Source organism: Spermophilus citellus, assembly GCF_964194105.1.
Source record: "Spermophilus citellus genome assembly, chromosome: 10".
In the NCBI taxonomy this organism is placed as follows: Eukaryota; Metazoa; Chordata; class Mammalia; order Rodentia; family Sciuridae; genus Spermophilus; species Spermophilus citellus.
Genome location: NC_138197.1, coordinates 47,006,239 through 47,027,184, shown reverse-complemented (window position 1 = coordinate 47,027,184; position 20,946 = coordinate 47,006,239). Strand labels below are relative to the sequence as shown.

The 20,946-nt window shown below is 34.4% G+C and overlaps 2 protein-coding genes across 3 annotated transcripts in view; one reads left to right on the top strand and one right to left on the bottom strand.

Annotated features, from left to right (window-relative positions):
- Window positions 1-8,472: 8,472 nt before the first annotated feature.
- GOLT1B (golgi transport 1B) lies at window positions 8,473-20,704 on the bottom strand. The gene is made up of 5 exons (XM_081310587.1): window positions 20,556-20,704; window positions 15,338-15,429; window positions 13,820-13,998; window positions 11,227-11,308; window positions 8,473-8,560 (listed from the first exon to the last, which is right to left on the bottom strand). Exons 1-5 carry the CDS (start codon window positions 20,578-20,580, stop codon window positions 8,522-8,524), a joined length of 417 nt encoding a protein of 138 aa, XP_081166713.1. The 5' UTR covers window positions 20,581-20,704; the 3' UTR covers window positions 8,473-8,521.
- Window positions 20,705-20,848: 144 nt separating this feature from the next.
- Window positions 20,849-20,946, top strand: part of RECQL (RecQ like helicase) — a gene marked incomplete at its 5' end in the record, with an annotated part of 42,682 nt that continues 42,584 nt past the window's right edge. The window contains one exon of one of the 2 annotated variants that reach the window (XM_081310584.1): window positions 20,849-20,921. In XM_081310584.1, the coding sequence (XP_081166710.1) occupies window positions 20,849-20,921 (73 nt within the window). The remainder of the gene's footprint in view (window positions 20,922-20,946) is intronic. The other variant, XM_081310585.1, reaches the window with a different exon arrangement.

The following is a 20,946-nucleotide window of genomic DNA, read 5'->3' as shown; positions in this document are numbered from 1 at the left end:
GCTGCCCAAAGCACTTTTATCAACGTCATCTATATTATTAATGAAAATAATCAATAGTCCAAGGTGGAAGCAAAAGTAAATGAATAAAGTGACCAGCTATCAATTTATCATTGTTGGCTGAAGATGAATAACTTGGGTAGAAATAAAAAGGCTAGGGAATCTTAATGGAATTTGACATCAGTCATTTACTTAATTATCTATTGATTCAATTATTTAACGAATACATATTGAATGCCTACTATATATCAGACTATCCTCCTTTTAGTTCAAGTGGACTAGATGTGGACTAAAAAAGACATGCTTTGATCAAGCTTACCTTCTAGTGAGGGGTCTTCAGGTCATTAGGGCATACCTTTGAAGTAGAAAGTAGACCCCAGCCTCTTCTTCTTTTCATTTGCTTCCTCACCATCAGGTGAATAGGTTTGTTTCACCATGAGCTCCTGCCTTGATGTGCTCCTATAGGCCTAAATATGATGGATCCACTGGATCATGGACTGGAACCTCCAAAACAGTGAGCCCAAATAAAACTTTTCATAGGTTGATTTTATGATGTTTTTTTTTAAATGGTAACAGAAAGTTAGCAAATATTACTGGGAAGCTTTTAGATAGAAATTCCTTACCTGGTTCTGAAGGCTGAGAATCCAATATTAAGATATGGGCATGGTTGAGTTCTGGTGAGAACTTTTTGACCACCTCTCTGCTGAGTCCTTCCATGGAGGAAGAGGCAAACAAGTTCCCTAGGGCTGTTTTATGAGGGTACGAGTCCCTATCATTTGGGCTCTACCCTCATGACTCATCACCTCCCAATGCACTCCTACATACTATTCACATTGGGGATTAGGATTTCAACATATGCATTTTAGGGGTATACAAACATTCAGATCAGAGTAGTCCCTGCTAAGTAAGGGCAGTGCTGCTCAGGCATAGTGCACCAGACTTAACTAGAATCTTGTTAAAATGCAGATTCTGATTCAGAACAGTTCAGTGGGGACTGCAATTCTAATAAACTGCAGGTGATTCTGATAGATGCTTCTGAACCTTGGACATTTTTAGTAGCAAAGCTTAGAGGGATACAGGAAATGAGGAAAACTAAAGGGCAGAGTCTGTGTGACTGGGAGAATGGTTAGAAATACAAATTTATGGAATTTGAGAATAGGAACAGACAAGTTTCATTTGGGATTGAAATATGAAGAGCTAATGCTGTCTATTTGCAAATACTCAGAAAAGGCAGATTGGAATTTGGGCACTTGATATTTTGACTTGACAGTCACATAAAAACAGGTTTGGCTAGTAAATGAAAATGGAATATAGGAGGTAGTTTGTAGGTAGAAATTTGAGAACTATTTATTCCCTGCAAGGAATAAGTAAAGCAAGCAAGAGCCAGAGCCATCAATGCAGAGTTTATTTCTGCTATCTTTGAAGAGAAAGATAAAAACTAAGGACAATGAGGTTAGTACCGAAATTGGATAAAATTGTAATAAATATTAGATTTTAGAATTTTCGTTTCAAAGGATTATAGCAACTATCTCCAAAAACAGAGCCACAAAAGATTTAAAATATGCATATTTCTGTTTTTAAATTTAATAATAAGTGAAACCCAATGACTAGGTTATCTAACAAGTTAAATGCATTTCTTCTCTTTCTATACCCCATACTCACTTTCCATACCCCATACTCACCTTCCTCTCTCACTTCTTAGAAGTGAGAGAGGAATGTGAGTCAATAATAAAATGTGTTTTAAACTTCCAATTTTAAGTAAAAATCATGTGCTTTGTTCATAATAGTTTAGCAAATTAATTCACAAGTAGATGTTCTATGCCAAAGCTGCCATTTTCAGTTTCATATGCACAAATGAAGAGAATGGTTTTGACATGTTATCAATATTGTTGTCATACCACAAGCCATATGCCAGAATGTTTCTTTTAAAGGGATTTCCAAAGGGCATTGACCTCCAGTAAAATGTTTTTGTTAAATCACAACATTTTAAAGACTTACAGGTTTAAGCCAAGAGATGGGCTAAGTTGTTTGGTAGAAAACAGATGACAGGCATGACTATTGAATTTTATTCTGCCAACAGTATGACCAGGCAGTGGATGTTGAACAAATAGACTTTTAAACATTTTTTAAAGGCTTTTAAAAGGCATATTCAATGGAAACGATTTTGCCTTCCTCACTGTATTCTTACAATTTGCTGAGGGGGCCCAGTTCCTATTTAAAAAATAATCACCTGTCACTGTTCTGAAGACATTCTTTCAAGTCAGTGTTTATTATGTTCATGTACAAAACAGCTGCTATCTTGGAAAAAGTTTATGGACAATCTAGCTATTGTAGTAACAGAATGTTCAAATTACTTTTTCTTCTTCTACATTTTTTTTTTTTTTTGGTGGGGGATAGAATCCAGGGCCTCTGAGTTATATCCCCAACTCTCCAAATTACTTTTTGAATGACAGAATAAATTTTGGTTGGCATTATATGAATTAGGATATGGGTTCCATCTTCTATTTTGGCTTCATTCTCTGCCAGGGCCTGTCTGTTCCTTAAGTCAGTTGTCTTAACTGACAGGTAGAATAAATCATTTCCCCAAGGGGCTACCAATTTTACGAGGAGCTTTAGGGGCAATAAGGTTGGCTATTCAAAATAAAAGGCTTGCTATCCAAAATAAAACTTCCTATTTATTGATCAGTGTCTTTACCCAACCTTCCTTTAGTTAAGGTTTTGATTCCCAAATGAACTAACACCTTGGGATAGATAATACAATTGTTTTCTGATTACAAATCCTTCCAGATGCTTTCTCCAGTCCTATATATAGGGGAAGGGAGGAGAGAATTTGAAGATACTAGTTTTTTGAGTCAATAGAACCTAGGGATTTGGGGGTTGATAAAGAAAAGTGCAGTAGGGGAGGCTAAAATTTACCTATTTTACACGAGTAGATTTTAACACTCTTTTAAAATGACTGAGCACAGTGTGTGAATTAATGTACAGTCACCATTACTCTAAGATAACCAATAGTACATAGTTGCTAATGATTGTATAGTATATGTCATGTAAAAGCAGCACAAAGATATAGCAAAAAGGCTGTGGATCAAGATGCAAGCATCAAAATACTACTAGTGATAGTTCTTTGTAAACACTGAGCTTCAGAAACATAAAGGAGACAATATTTATGTAATATGGATTAGGTTGAGCATTAGTCATAACCAGGTATGACCATCAAATAGGAAGGTGGGGCAGGCAGTCATCCCAGTGGTCTTCATCTAGGTCCTTGGGCTGCAAATACTCTCAGGACATTAACACCTAATATTTTCATAACACTTAGACAAAGCTCTATTACATCCATTTTTAAAAAACTCCATTAAAATTGTTTACTAGATACTGAGCCTCACTTATGAGCAGACTTAGAATTTGAATCATCAGGATGTTAAGTGGTAGAGTTAGTGTCAAATCCAGTGCTTATGCTGCTTCAGAACTCCCATCTGCCTCATAGGATCACAAACATCAGACCAGAAGGCTCTTTTTCAAGGATCCAATTACCCATCTTTTTTTTTTTTTTTAGAGAATTTTTAATATTTATTTTTTAGTTCTCGGCGGACACAACATCTTTGTTGGTATGTGGTGCTGAGGATCGAACCCGGGTCGCACGCATGCCAGGCGAGCGCGCTACCGCTTGAGCCACATCCCCAGCCCTAATTACCTATCTTATTAGCACTGTTTTATACATGTGAGAAATTGCCATAGCAGTGACTCCTTTTTTGGGGGGGTGGGTAGCAGGCATTGAACTCAGGGGCACTTGACCACTGTGCTGCACCCCTAGCCCTAATTTGTATTTTATTTAGAGACAGGGTCTCACTGAGTTGCTTAGCGCCTTGCCATTGCTGAGGCTGGCTTTGAACTCATAATTTTCCTGCCTTCCGAGCCACTGGGAGTAGTGAGCCACTGTGCCCAGCTCAAGTGACCCTTCGTCTTCTTTTTTTTTAAAAAAATATTTTTTATTAATTGTTGATCAATTTTTTAAAAAAAATTATTGGTATGTGGTGCTGAGAATCGAATCCAGTATGTCACACATGCTAAACAAGCACTCTACCACTGAGCCACAACCCCAGCCCCCTCAAGTGACCCTTCTTGATGTGGGATATTTTTTCTCTTTCTTTGCTTGGGGAATAGATTCACTTCATAATTTTCTCCTTGGGATTGTTCTACTTCATAATAACAATTCCCACTACAAAGCCACAATCTTGAAAGAGAACCAGAATCTCTTTTATTTCATACCGAAACAAAGGCAAAGAAACTGAGAACCAGCAATTCACACCAGCCTCAAAATTGTAGCAGTTTCTGGGTATCTCCAGAAGCCCCCCTTTACTGGAGAAGAAAGGTGCCAATCTGTAGGCATAGTCTCTATGATTCCTTCTCTCTATGGACAAGCTGCTCGGTTACATCATGTATTTTTCAAGTTACAAGAAATGTACCGCTGAACCATAGACTTCTGCAGGGTCAGATCATTTGATTCAACTTTATGGCTGATAGAAACCTGCTTCCATGAGGCTGAGTTCAACACACAAGAGGTGATTAGTGAGGACAATGACAGAAGAGCTGGAAGAATTAACTTTCATTTATTCCAACATTTACTGGGCACTTACTAAATGCCAGGAACTGGAGATACAAATATAAGAGTACTTAAACTTCAAGAATATTTTCCATACTCTAGTACAAAACAAATAAAATTGTGTGTGAGGGAGGTTAAGGAAAGGTGACCTGTCTTGGCCTAGTGGATAGGAAAGATAGAAGTGGCATTTTAATTAGACCTGGAGAGCTGAGGAAAGGTATGGTCATGGAAAAGCATGCCAGTTGGTAAGTTTGGGGCATGCTACTTCTGTACCCCATCTCCCACATCCATACAGGTAGAAGGCTAGAGGTTGGAACCTTTTAGCCCCAGATAAGATTAGAGATAATCTAGGTATTTAATAACAGATTCAAGAGTTCCATTCAACTGACAATTGTCAAGACTTAAGAGTGTAATTACTGGATTCAACAAATTTTTATTAGATACTTTAATGGTGGGCTTGGCCTTTAACAAAATTTATTAAAACACTGTAGATGGGAAGATGTTTTATTCAGGTATAGATATTTAAGTATTTATATTCCTTCCATTTTCAGAAAATATTTAAGCATTTCCCACTAGTTTATAAATTCATTGTTCAATTTTTAAATTAATGGTGGCAATCATATCAGCTTTCAGTAAACTGTTCCTTCTGTAGCAGAGAAATTCTATAGCAGGCTTCTAGATACACAAATAGCAATGCAATGACAGTTTTAAATCCCCAGGTTTACATATTTTTAAAAAGTTTTCTTCAAAAATGAAAATAAAAACCTACAAGTTGAATACATACAGAGTTTCAAAAAAAAAAAAAAAACATCTTGAGAAAACTCCCAGAGTTAAAAACACCTTCTGAAAACAGCAATCAATCACACTGCTGAAAGGCTCAACAGTCCTAATAACTCTTGACTGGGAGAAAATAAGAGGTTAAGATGGCTAGACCACAAATTTTTCTATCACCATTTGTTTGCAGGATGATTTATTGGAAACGAGGCTAAGAATTTAAGTTACAAACTCTACTTGGACAGATGCCACATCTTACCCTTCTGGGTCTCCTGTACTCAGTATAGGACTTTTAGTTCTCAGCAGATATTCAGAAAATGTCTGTTGAATAAGGAAATGCTTAGCAGACCTTAGAGTCTGATTTGTAAAAATAGCAAACTGCCAGAGGCAAGTGACATTTTTAATTTTAAATTAGTTTTCAAAATTAAGAATGTGAAGTCTTAAGTCTACTTGTATTTATGATTACATTTAAACAATTTGAAAACAAAAGATTCAAAACCATTTGATAGGCAAGAAAACTATACATATGGCTAATTTAAAAAATGAGGTGAGTTACTTTGTAGTGCTAAATTAAACTTAAGAATTTCAAAATAAAGATACACTTGACCACTAATTAATAGAAAAGTACCCTTTTATTGAGAGGTAAGACAAGTGTATTTACAATAGTCAATTGTTAGATTATATAATAATCTGACTGTGAGACTTTTTAAAGCAGCAGTATTCTAGGGATTACAATTTATAAGGGGAAAAGAAAAACATTCCAAATATGTTTCTGTTACAGAAAATACATTTGAACAATGACAGAAACACTTAAGGCTAAGTAGTATTAGACCTTTTCCTCCATCTCTATGGGAATAATCAAAGTACATTTTTGTCACAAAGACAGAAGGCTGATTTTGTGTATGTGTGTGTGAGGGAGAGAAACAATAGGATAGGGTTTCTGTCAGAAGGCTAGTATGTTTAAAAATAGAGCTCATCAAGGATCTGTATAAGAAATATACAATGTTGCCAAGCAGTCCAAACTCACATTCCATACTGACTGCAGACTCATTTGAAGATGAAAACTGCTCTAGCCCCTGCAACCATATCAAGGACTAGGAGATTATCAAATCCTTTGAAGTCCAATAATGCTTTCTGAAATAAGATTGTTGAAAAAAGGATCTCTGTTACAGTGCAAAGAACATTTTGATAGAAATTCATGTCTACAAAGAAGTTAAATGATACAGACGCTCCTTACATTAACATTTACTGTTCTTGCTCTAAAAAGGGAGAAATATCTAGCAATTGCAAATAATATGGGTCAGTCAAAAATATGTATTAAGAGTCCTACAGGGCACCTTATATAAGTCAGTTCTCAAAGTGTGTGTGTGTGTGTATGTGTGTGTATATATATATATATATATATATATATATATATATATATATATGAATATATTTGACACTCTCCAAGTGAGGATATTAATTTTTTGAAGAACATTAGACACAACACTAGGTCTTTTATTATTCCATGAACTATTGAGGTAGGAGTCTCCATTTATCTCATTTTCACAGATTATATAATAAAGTCAAATGCAAGTACCAAAAATGACAGTAATCCACAAGACTGAACCATTACACTATATACCAAGTCTTTCCTTCTGCAGATAAGCAAGTTTGGGAGTTCTCTGTGCATCAAGAAACTTAATTAAAAATAACAAATGTTGTAATATTTTGTAGACATGTATATAAATAAATACCACAAATTTCAATTGTGATTTTATGTATTTTTGCAACTGTTAAAAAATAAATAGTGCAATCATTAGTGGTAACACAAATAGGACTGTGGCTTTTTGAAATGTGTTCCTACATCTATCACAAAAGCTGCCACCTTGGAAAACTAGGGAAATATTTGCTGTTTTTTACTGTCCGACCATCAGCAATGGAAGGGGGAAAAATCCACTATTTTTTTAGTGTCAGGTTTTCAAGAAATCATAGCCAGTTTAATTACAGTAAAACATCTTCAGCATGTGAACTTGCTTCACCCTCTCAGGGTGAAGACTGAGCATGAAGCATACGTCACGTATACCAATATTTGTACGTTTGTGAAAAAGCTAAAAATTAGCTCAGATTACATGAACAGCCCTTAAAACACAGTTACAGGTTTAAATTTTTACATGTTACATTTTTAAAGTAAACATTACCAAAAGTTAGTTAATTTACGAAAAAGAAAGTAATAAATCACAGCTGAATTTTAAAAAATAAAAGAAAAACAACATCATGACATGGGAAAAATCTATTTGGTTTGCATCATTGAGTATCTTAAAAGACTACTCAATGAAACCAGCTTTGTAACATACTATTTCATGGTCAAGAACGCTTTTTGTTAGATGTGTATATGTGATGAATGATACAAACAGGTACTTAGGCAGTCAGACTCCCAAGAAGTATGAGTATTTTCAAAGTGGGTTACTGACCAAAACAATTCTTTGTGAGCTATAATTTAAGAACTAAAAGATAGTGAAGAATGACCTCTGCATATTCCAACAAAGAATCACTAGTTCAGATTTTCACCTGGCTTTAAAATACTAAGCTTTGGAAAAACCACAAAAGTTTTATTTTAACCCCATGTTTACAAAAAAAGTGATTCATACATGAAAACTGGGTTTTCACTGGGTTTAATACATTAAAATGACATAATCCAATCCTACTCATGCATCACTTTCAGAAACACAGTGCAACTGGAAATATTTTTGCCATCACAGTGGACATTTCTAAAAAGCAAATGCCTATGGGTGCTCCTGAGCCTTCAAAATAATATTAATAATAATAGTAAAAAGAAAAGTAACAGACACCACAGTTCTCTAAGAATGGCTGTGTTCTGCACATTGTGGAAAGATAATAAAAATAGCCTTCTAGAGTTTCAATATGCCTCGTAACATGGATTTCATCTCCCTCAGTTTGCTTGCTGACTTCTTAGATCACATGATTAGAAGCCTGTTTCCATTGCTTCTTTACTAATTGCTGTTGGTACTTTGTAGGCTACACCTTTTAAACTTCTGTAAAGAACATTACAAGCTATTTCATGTAATTTAATTTTGTGCTGAATATTCTTCAAAGAATTTTATAAATAATACAATATTGTATATGAGTCTTCAAATTCTCTTGTTGTTATACCATATTGTTGCTTTCTCCAACTTTATCTACAAACTGTAAGGAAAAGAAAAGCAGATAATTAAAGAGAGTCTACAGCATTATATAACACTATATCAACATTTTAAATCTTCATTAAATAAATCCAGCTTTACAAGAAAATTTGTGGAAATTTAAAGTATGATTGACAATGATTAATCCAGTATTACTCACCACCATTTTCTGACACATAAAGATATATATTTTTTCAAAGTTGTTTTTGTATGACATGTTGTACATATGAATTAAGGGTGCAATATGAAAAATGCAACACAATGAATAAAAAAATTGTATAAAATGATGTTAACACTGCTAGCTTAACAAAACAAAACAAAAACAAAAAAACAAAATTGAAATGTCAGCCACTCATGCATTAATGAACCCAATAAGATATTTCAACTGACCATTATTGTGGATCTCTTCGGGGCCTATGTCGTCTTTGAACAAACAGATTTAACTCCATTAAGTTCAATAATTAACAACAGCTATTGACTAAAAATACTTTAAATGTGTATTCTGGACTTCAGACTGAAAGTGGCAATGGCATTAAAAACAGATTTAATGATGCAAAAATTTATAATTATTAAATATAAACTTTAACACACATTAATGTAAATGGTTATTTACTTTGGTTACTCCACCCCAAATAAAAAGTAGTTTGGCTTTCTTCAGCATTCCAGATGGTAAAGATTGAAACAAAGTATGTAATTAGTGGAGATACTAAAAGTAATATCACCCCAGTGCTTATAATCTTATCAAATTCTAGCAATCATCTATTTCTTTCACTTCACACTTCATTGTTGTATTTAAATATGTATTATAACTAAGTACTAATGGCAGGAAGCATTATTCTGTCAGGTGTCCATTTATGCAAATATTGCAGAATTCTTAAATTAAGGACACAAATATTGATTACAACTCTTTAAGAAATTTCAGTAAATTCAAGTCATTCTAAATATAAACATTATTACTATATGAGTCTGAAGATAAATGCAAATGAAATCAGGATATACCCCTATAAGCCTAGGTTTCAACATTTTGTATTATTACAGGTAGGTAATCAACACACCAAAGCTAAAACTTGCTTGGAAAGTATTCATGAATTTGCTAGAATTTTAAAGTAAATTTCAGAGCCAAAAAAGTACAACATTCTCTCTCTAAAGGAAAGATTCCAACTCTAAAATTAACCCATGGATAGAAATGTGATTAGGCTTATAGTGGTATTTATTTTCCTGTGGACAAGCCATCCTTTAGCTCTTTGAGAATTCAATCAATGCTATGGACTTTCTCTTTAGAAACACCTATAAAAAATATGTACATGACTTTAGGAAACTGATGGACTTCCCAAGACATAACCAGAACTTGAGATTCCTAAAATTTGCTTTAATGCCCATTTGTCCTGGTTGTTCAGGATAAACTTGGAACTATGAAATTTCTCCAAAGGAGGTTATGAAGAAGGTTAGGTAATAGAGTTACTTCTGACATGGATCATATCCAGAGCCAAAAGGATTGTTCCCAACGCAGATCAACTCCAGATTCTTTTAGGATTTAAGGATCTCATTTAGTTTTAAAATTTATGGAGGCTGACTAAAAAACAGTTATCCAGAACTGCCTTGAGATAGACCAAATTCCCTCAGGGCAACAAAAGATCACCCTTCATTTATTTTTTATTTTATTTTATGTGGTGCTGGGGATACAGGGCCTTGTGTACACTAGGCAAGTGCTTTATTACTAGGTTACACCCCCAGTGCATTCATTTAGCAAAAATGTTTTGAGTTTCTATTATATGCCAGCTGTTAGCTGGGCATTGGAGTAGTAGAATGATTAAAAATAAAACTCATCTCTGTCCTTGAAGACAAGCCTTTCTCTTGACAATCAAAACAAAGATAATGCTATGATAGAGGCATGCACAGGGATGCTACAGAATCAAATCCCATGCCAGCAATAGCATGTCAGGAAAGATTTTTCTAAGGAAGAAATAAGGAAGTTGAATCCTATAAGGCCTTCTGAGCCCCACTAATAGGTGGGATGATTTAGTACCAAACATTTACTGAAAGAACCTTAAATAAAGGGAAGAAAATTCTCTTGTCATTTTTTTAAATGTTTTCTTTAACCTTTACTTCTTATTTGATTTGACTCCTTTATTTTATCAAGATGAAAGTCAAGGTCTACTAGGGGAAAAAGACATGACAAGATTGTTCAAACTTTGGACAGGGCTGGGAACAGAATCTTGTCAACTGATTTCCAGTGTAAGAGTCCTTTATCTAACTTTCTTAATCCATTCAAATTGGTATTACAATCTGAGAAATAAAATAAGTGCTAGACATAATGGTTTCTTTTTTATGTAATTGCTTCTAAAATTAGAGATTATATAAAAGTTAATGGAAAAAACCTTGAACTCTCAAAGAGAAAGGAAGCACAGCATTATCAATCTGAGTAACACTAAAAAATAGAGAATAGTAAAAATGGACACGGTGAAACAAAACTAGGTTTTACAGGCTTAGCAATGTTTATTTTCTGGTATTCTTGGTAACCATGATTTATGTGATATAGTCATTTATATCATAATGAAAAACTTATCAATTAATCATGTACCAATTACTCAAATTTCTAAAGGTAAGCAGCATCAAAATGTATTAATTTTGGTGGTCTAAAAACACATTGCTAAATACATGATTACTTACTGATCTAATTCCAGGTAAATTTAAGAGGGATCCAAGCACTGGCACTCTTCTAATAAAGCCAACAACCACAGGAAAGAAGCCCCTGGGAGACACAGAAAAAAGGTTCTTAAAACTTACATATTTCTATTACCAAGATCAAGCACGAATAACTAACTAAAAAGAAATAATGCCATTAAAAATGTGAATGTTTTAGAGAATCATGAATTACTACAAATGTAATGTAAAAACTTTTGACTACTGGTTAAAAACCTGAGAAACAGCATAATGAAGCTTAGCTGTGTTGTACACTCAGATTCTGTATTATCTTGGTTCAACTGCTAGAGATTTCCTCAACCATAGTGAGTTGTACGAGGTAAAACTGATCAAAAGAAAGGAGCTGTGGAGACCATATGTATAGAACCATGAAAGTAATAATTGCTATCATTTACTAAATAAATAGTAAGTGCCAGCATTTAACGAACAATGACAGACTACCTGTCAGATGGTAATCCTTATATTGTGTCACATTTTTGGGTAGAAATACAAGCCCACAGAAGTACATAGCTTCTAACTAGTTTAATTCTTGATCAGTTAAACTACCACTGTACAGGAAGAGGGAAATAGTTTATTTAAAAAATGCACAAGGAATAAACTTTCTATGGGTCCTAAAGTTAGGCATATAGGGATGAAAATACTACAGTGGATAGAATTCAGAAATGAGCAATAATGAATCTGCAACATATATGGACTAAAAGGATTAAACAGAAAGCAGTAGCTTTTAAATTAGAGAAATAGTTCTTTTATTGATGGTGCATTGTACATGTTTCAAAGACAATTATAATTGTTTTCTAGCAGTATTAAATCCAAAAGGATCATTTTATTTTGTTTTAAAATAATTTTTAAATATAAAAATGTGTGATTTCAAATGCTACCATTTAGGATTATAAATATCTGGAAAAAGAATGTCAAAGATCTTTGGCACTATATCTCAAACTAAGAACACCTTAAAATATAAAACCCAACAACAAAAAAGCTTCCCTAAACCATGGAGCCAATGTATCATTCCAAGTTACCAATGATGCTGACTTCTCATCCTTTATTCATCTCAAAGATCACTTTGGCATTTAACTTTTACTACTAAAATTCCTATTGAATGAAGAAAGTTAATGATTTCCCCCCATGGTTCTTAATTAAGGTACTCGTCTTCTGCTGGAACATAATCTGCTATGATGAACTGCTCTTCCTCACCCTCTCCTTTCTTGGCCACTATGATCCTTACTTCTAGTTCTTCTCTGATCTCTTCCAGTGTTTCTTTCTCTTCCCTAAAATGTCAAGGGGTTCTAAGATTCCAATACTATCATTCTATACTCTGTGCTGTATCAAGAGCCTCTTAACTAGCTTCTCAGTCTTCTCTTTTCAATACATGATTTATCCTAAGGTTAGAACAATTTTTCTAGAACACTTAACAGGCTGTATCCATTTATGCTTAAAAATCTTTGTACCCCTCTCTTCCCCAAATACTTGTCCCTAGCACAAATTTGGTAAGAGAATAAAGTAACAAGTCATTCAAAGAAAGTTTGCAACCTGACCCCAAACTTCCTTTTCCGTCTCATTGCCAACCATTTTCTTCCATTTATCACATGCTCTTTTTCTGTCAGACTATTATTTTTAGAACAAGCTGTGACTTTCAAGACCCTGTCTGCTACTTCTGTCAGTCAACTTCCCTTCATTTTCTCATATATGGGATGAATTCTAACTCATTCTTTAAGGTACAGTTTATTTGTTAATATTTCTTACCTCTGCTTGGATTAATTCCTTAATTATACATGCATATATATATATAAATAAAATAACATTATGACTATATATATATGTATGTGTATATATATTATATATATATATTATATATATAAATAATATTATGACTATATCTGCTTCGTATCTTTATGGTCTTCTTTCCAATATTAGAAATGAGAGATTTCCTAAAGCAGGTTTGGCCCTTAAGCTGTTTTTATGGCTCTTATAATAAAGTGCCCAGTAGACAAAAGACAAAGGATATGCATTGTTTAAACAAATAATTAATGCCAACCTTAATAAAGGTATTTTCTCACATGCATGCTTTTGTTGATTTACTTGCTAACTGCCATTTGTAAAAATATTCATTGATCCAAATCACCCATAGTTCCTTTGGTACAGGATTTGCTAATATGAATATGTACTAATAAACAAATTACAGTCAAGTGGACTGTCACTTGAACTATGAAGTATCAGTTTTTATATGTTAAAATTCTAGATGTGTCTATCTAGCTATCACTGTTTATTTAGTTGATAAAAATATCAAACATAAAGATACTGTTTTAAAATGACACTAAAATGAATTTTACTGCATTGAAAGTAATTTACAAGACAATTTATACTTATTTAGGCAATCATGTACATTTGGTAAGCATTTTTATAGTTGGTTGATCTAAAACCAAAATAAAAAATTCAACCTAAACCACAATTCATTAAAGGAAATGATCATATTACTGACACTGATATATGTACCTGAGATTTTACAATAATTATCTGATATGCCAGTTTATTGAAAGAGAAAATAAAATCATTGCCTTACCTAAACAAGAGAAAGAATCCATAAATTTCGAAGATCATGCCTATCAAAGGCCAACCAATAAGGACTACAAATACACCACCTAGGAAAAATCCTGTAGCTTTCATTTTATGTTTTTGGAAGAAGAATCTGAATGTTCTTTCTAAACCAATTACAAAAGCCAAGCCAGCCACAAATAAAACCTAGAAGAGAAAGAAAATGCAACACAGGAAAAGTAGTTAACCACACAGCATAAATTTAGGTCAATGCTAAATATAATAAAAAGAAGGACATTTGACTTTTAACATGGGCAACTGGCCAAGAGAACAACCAAGAAAGAAAACCAAGGAGTGGGTTTAAGCATGTTAAAATTGTAGCTGTATTCCACTCATCTCATTCCTTTTCTATTTGATTAAAAGGAGAAAAAGAGAAACAAAGAAAGATGTTACAAAGGGGCATCTGTGTTCACAGTAGTTTCCTTAGTGTGGCTGGATGAGGATAGCTTAGTGGAGTGATAAGCTGGCAAGGCTCAGACAGAGAAGCTGCCTATAGACATGTCATTCAAAGGTATTCCTTCTGGTTCCAAAATATTCACATGGGCCAAAAGAGTTTCTATGGATGGGAGAAATATTGACATGACTAGAACACAGTAGAACAGAACACATAATGCAAAGCTAGGAAGGATATTCCATTTTTATTACTTCTAAAATATCTGCTTGGCATCAGAAATAAAAATACAACCAGGTTTTTAAAAATATACATATATTTTGTATGTTCTGTTCATGAACAAGTAGTGGTGATCTATTAAGAGTCTTGCTTTTCCTGTGTTTTATTTTGAAATACTTCCCTTTCCCATTGTTCTTCATTAGTGAAAACTACTTCACACAGATGTATATTAAGCTTAACAGTTCAGCTTCATATTCTTGTGTACAAATGCTGTTTATATTATTATTTATTAAAAGACCAATTTTGGTGTCCTTTAAATGTACTTCAAAAGAAATGTAATCATTATTCAGTAACTTTATTGCCTTCTTAGGAGGGTTATTACTTCTGGAGCTCTTATACAACCCCCACACATGGACAGTGCACTACACAGTCCAAATAGCACATAACCTTTCTAAGCAAGTCAATTAATAACACAGTGGTATATTTTAAAAGGTTTAAAAGGTTATTAAAAATCTGTTTATTTCATGCAGCTCAATCAAATGTAAAGCCTCAGATGTTTATAGTCAAAACATTTTAATACATTTACTAAGCCATGGGACTATCAAGGCATCTATTTTGAATGGCCATATAAAGATAATCTTTACTTAATTTGGTGTAACTTAACAAAATAGTTTTGGAATTAGAACACCTCATTAAGTGTTCATCTTTTATTTAAACAGAAAGCTGACAGGTTGCATTCCTGATGGAAATACAGTATATATTAGTAATTACACAGGAATAAATTATATCTCCCAAATCTGACAGCAGGTAATAATTCATTTGTAGTTAAAAAATTCTTTATGAATTTAGTTAAAATATATATATTCCAAAACTCACATTTCCAATAGCCAGTAGTGCTTTGTCAAAAAAGAGAATCATTCCAAAGAACAGGAAAAACACTCCAAATCCTGTTAATCCCATTCCAATTTCTGCAATAAAAGTTATATGGTTAAGGGTAGAGAAAAATTAAAGTCACATTAATATCCCTGTAAACTAAACGAGAATAATTTTCTACTTTTTCTTTTGGCTAATATAAAGAAATCACTGTCCAATATTGCAGGTTAACTTCATAATGACATTCATTCAGATCTCAAACAAATTAAACTGACATCAGCAAATTACCTCAGAATTTAAAACTATGAATGGGAATGCTTAATCCTCATGTAAGAAGACAGAATTTCTTACACCCATAATAGAAAAGATAAATCAGATGTTAAATCTTTGATTGTATTTTTTCCCTCCTAAAATCCTCTCTGGCATCAGACATAAACATAAAGATTTCCTTTATTTATTGCTTTTCATATTCTATAATTATTACTTATATGTACAATATCTGTACTTCTTAAAATTAATTCCTTCCTCAACTCATTATAAATGTTATAGTAGGTCAACACAATCTACTTCATTCAATTATACGTTGCTTCTCACGGTGACAACAAGAAATATTTTGAGATTATGGTAGCTGTTGTTTCAAAAGTTAATTTTCAGAAGGTCAGGCATTACTTTTCACTTTTTGTTAGGACATGGTCTATGTTACCCAGGTTGATCTGAACTCCATGGGCTCCAGTGCTCTGCCTGCTTTGCCTTCCATGTAGCCAGGATTACAGGTATGTGCCATGCCTAGCTCACTTTCAACTTCTTGATGGCTTATTATGAATTTATCATCTATCAATTTATCTGTACTACGAATCCATTCATCTATTTAAGTTTAGAGTCCTAAAATCAACTCTCCAAAATTTCAAATACTGTTTAACCTAATATTAGTATTCTAAATTTTTACTTTATCATTAAACAACAAAGATCAACTATTAAGAGGCCAGGAACTGTTTCACATACTGAATATACAGTGGTGGTCAAAGTGTAAGGTTTGACATCTCGGTTCATCTTGCATATAAAATTAGTAGTTTTATTTAGTTTATATTCTTAGGTGTTATCTTTTTAGTTTGAAAGGTCTTAACTTTCTAAGGTGACAGACACACTCTTCTGTTTAAGCTACAAAACACAATCTACTAAGCTACCTCCTTGATCATTTTAGTTTGGTTTTTAGAGAAAACAGCCATTATTTTATCTAAAAGCACTATCAGCATACAGACAATGAGTCAGAGGAGAACCTGTTTTTGGAAACACAATATTAAATATACTTTAGTGATTTCTTTTTTTAAAAAAAAACTATTTATTTTTTAGTTTTAGGTGGACACAATATCTTTATTTTATTTTTACATGGTGCTGAGAATCGAACCCAGTGCCTCACGTATGCTAGGTGGGCGCGCTACCACTCCACATCCCCAGCCCACTCTTAGTGATTTCTAATCTGTTACTTAACCTTTTTGCCTCAGCTCCAGAAAACTAAAATCTAGGTCACAGTTACTTCAAAAATTCTTAAGCCACATAAAATGTTCTGATAATTGGAAAATTTATGTCAACTTTATCTTTTTCTTTATTTCTGACCTCCTAAATTTCCTGATAGCTATTATCTTCTCTTCTAGCCACCTTTTGCTCCCAATGTCAGTCTAAAAGAATTCAGGTCCCTGCCTATGAATACAGAAAAGTTTAAATGCATTCCACCAGTATAAAATTTCAATAAAAAATTGAGGCTAATATTTCATGCTTAAATATCTTAAATGAATTAACAAAAATAACTATTTAGATATTAGATAAAATTTCCTATAGGAAAATATGGGTAAAAGAGCAAGTAAAATTCCATCGTACAACTATTTAGTAGCTGGCATTTAATTATTACAGCTGTTATTAAATGACTAATTTCTATCTTTTCACAAATTATCTTAATGATTACATAAACATTTTAAGATTCTGGCTCATCAGAAAGGAAATGATATGGAAATATACTATGTATTGAGAGTTTACCATAAATTAGGCACTATATGGTTTTTTACACAGCTTATATAAATTAATCATCCTAACACTACTAGAATGTAGAGATAATGAAATCATGTTAGAGATGGAGGAAACTGAAATTCAGAAAGGTGACTTAAGTTGCCCCAAGTCACACTTTTGGTTAAATGTTTTAGCCAGGTCTATCTGAACTCAAAGCCCATATGATTAACTATTATAAATACTTCCACCCACAGGATGGATGGGTGTATGTGTACATATGTGTGTGTGTATTCTCAGTTTAAATACATTTGGTAAAATGAAACTCAAGGATATTGGAGTACACTGAACTTTGGGAAAAACACACTTAGGTGATTTAAATTTGATATTAGTTTATACACTAGATATATTAAAAATTGACTGCAGTGAAAGAGGATAACATCTGACAAATGGATTATTGGTTAAGAGTTGTTTATACAGTATCTGGTAATTCCTTTAATAAAATTGTGAGGTAAACAGTGCAATGGCCCCTTGTTTCATATGGACAACCAAGGACTCAGAGAGATTAAGTGATTTGTCCTGGAACATACAATCAGCAGAAATATCTTTGTGTGTGATACTGGTATGGAGTCAACTTAGAATGCAGGTCTGGTCTTCTCACTTTCTAGCCAATGGTCCTACAACTACAACACAGGAACCAAAACATTCCTACTGCTTTATTCAGTATAAGTCAGAAGGGAACAGCTGTCTGTAACACCTTAGCCAAAACTAGCCCTGGCATGATGTTCCTAAGTATTGTCAGATCTACATAGGCCCAAAGACTCAAAATTACCCTTTCTCATTTCCAGAATTCCTTTCCTCCCCATCATTACCCATTCAGAAGCCCTGTAAGGCTATTAAAAGCCCTACATAGAGCTGCCTTCTTTCTACTAGAATAATAGTAAAATAAATTTATCTTCCTTTTGTATTGTATCTTCATACTCCTACCCTCAAATTAAAAAAAAAGTTAACAGATTAATGAAAGCAAACTAAAAAGTGAATTTATTTAACATTAAAAAACCTATTATGGAAGTTTTATAAGGAACAATATGTGTAATTCAATGGCAATCACTGCTAGCATTTTAGAACTTATTCATAATTGATTAAAAGGAACACTGTCTTACTATACTCTTAAAAAAAGTCACAAAAAGAATTCGACTGGATATCAATTGTACTAAATAACTCAATTGAATTGAATATCATGATAGAATTTTATGCAATGTGAGAAAATAAAGTGACAAATTGGATACAACATGAACTGGCTCTATCTCATCTTCCTTAATAAATCTTTTTGTTTTTATGGAGTGGAGAGAGTGCTATTATAGAATCCCCTAAGACAATCATGAATTGCTATTTTTATTCTACTCTGATTAGTGTTTGGTCACCCTCTCCTAGAATTGAAATCCCAGAATAATTCTGGCAAATCACTTGAATGATGGCCAATCTTTAGCAGTTAAACACAAACACATTTTGAAACTAATTATTTTATGTTTCAATCTGCTCTCTCACCTAAAACATCTGGTAAGTTAAAAAAAGAGTAAAATTACATCTTTCTCACAAATATAATGAAGTCTGATAACAGACTAAACCAATCCCCCTTGTTTTGGTGTTTGGAAAGGTAGACTAGGCACTCATTCCTATAATAAATCTTCAATAGAAGAGAATCTCTATGCGTAGGATAAGTCATATTTTAATATATACATATATATTACAGACTCAGTCCTCATTCTAGGACCTCAATTTTTTTTTTAGATACTAGTGGAGTACACTGAAAAGAACAAAAAGTTTTTGAGCCAGAAGAACTAGGATCAAGTCTTATTTCTGCTATTTTTCTTATGAATTTCTTTTGTGCCTCATTTAATTTATGAAGGGGTATGCTTCTCTCTGCTTTACATGGCTCATATAAGAATTAACATGATTTATACACATGATAAATCGGAAGAAACTATATAATTATAGTAGATCTAAAGGTCTACACTTACATATTTTCTCTTTTCTCATCAGAGTGGAGTGAGGCTGATGGAACAAAGTGTACCAAAATAGGTAAGCTTCCTGGGCCAGAGCAGGCGGCTGCAAGGTCCAGACCCAGTACAAACTCAGGAGGGAAAAGAGCCTGACTGGAGTGGCAGTGTGCGGTGAAGACTTTGAAAGATCTGTTAAGTTCAAGTCTGCCATGACTTGAATCTAAACCTTAAGACTCCATTTTGAAATAGAGCATTTTAAATGAAGTTCTACTTTAACTTCAGAGGATTGTAAATTCTTATAATTCTGAAAAATTGAGTAAGCGTACTCCCCAAAACGGAAGGCATGGAAGACAAAAGAAAATGAGCCAAAAGAGACTATCATGATCATTAAAAGGTAAGGAAGCACAGAGTTTAAGCAGTTTGTAAATAAAAATAAATTATTAAGATTCACAAGAAGAAATAGAAAATTGGAAATGTCATCTTTCAAGAAAAGGAAACATCGAACCATACAGATGAGATGGGCTTGGAGAATTCTGGCAGGCAGAAAGTGATGCCAAAATAGTAAAACAAGCCATAGAGCATACTATACAATACTAACGAAAGAAATCTTTTAACTGAACATAATGTGTTTTTTTTTTAATGCTGCTGAAACTTTGGCAGGCAGAAAAGTGAAATTATAAGGGATTTTTGGAAGGCAGCTTCCAGTGGTGGCGAAAAGGAAAATATTCAAAATATTTAAGCACGATTTCAAAAACAACCCACAGCAGGTGACATTTAAAATACCACCTCCCCAAAATTAACCAACCAGTGACTTGTAAAGGACTCCAAGTATGTCATGTGCAGAACCGACCCCACTGCGCGGGCCGCGCACCAAACTTTCTCTCGTAGCGGGCCGGCGGAACAAAGAGCCCATCTCACCCGGGTGAGGAGAGCAGCGCGACCCCGTCGCGAGACACTCTCAACTAAAGCTCCCCTTCCCCAGCTTGCGCGCTCCACCCAGCCCCATCGACTCTTCTCCCAGACCAGGTCGGCTACTGCAAGTCCAGCCCCGGTCCGCTCCAGTCAGTTCTCAGGTCCCGGCAGCCCTTTCCCAATCTCGCAGGCCACCGCCCCAACCAGAGCTTCATTCATTGACCCAGCCTGAGCGACCCACGGGCGAAAGCAGCCCGAGCGAGGGGTGAGCGGGGATCGAGGCGGGGACCCCGGGGACAGGCGCTTACTCTGGGTGTCCGTTAAGGAGATCATGGTTGCAGTGGTGAGGGCAGCGGAGGCAGCACCTCAGAATGCCCAGGGTGGAAAGCTGAGTAGGGAGAAAAGAAGCCGGGGAGCAGCCCCGGAGAGCCGCCACGTCTTCCGGAAACACGCAGCCACCCACACCTCAATTTCAAGACAGCTTTCCATTGGCTAAACCTGCTCACAAAATCAACCAATAACCCGTGGTCTTGTTCGATGATGCACATGCTGGCCACGCCCCTTGCTCAATTAGAGAAGGTTATTATTTGCGATTGGTTGAATGTGCCGACCCGGAAGGGTGGATTCTCCCGGCTGGGTGGCGGGAAGATTTTATTGCAGAGCAGGACCGACAGGTGGGTAGCAGTTTCCAGGCCCTGG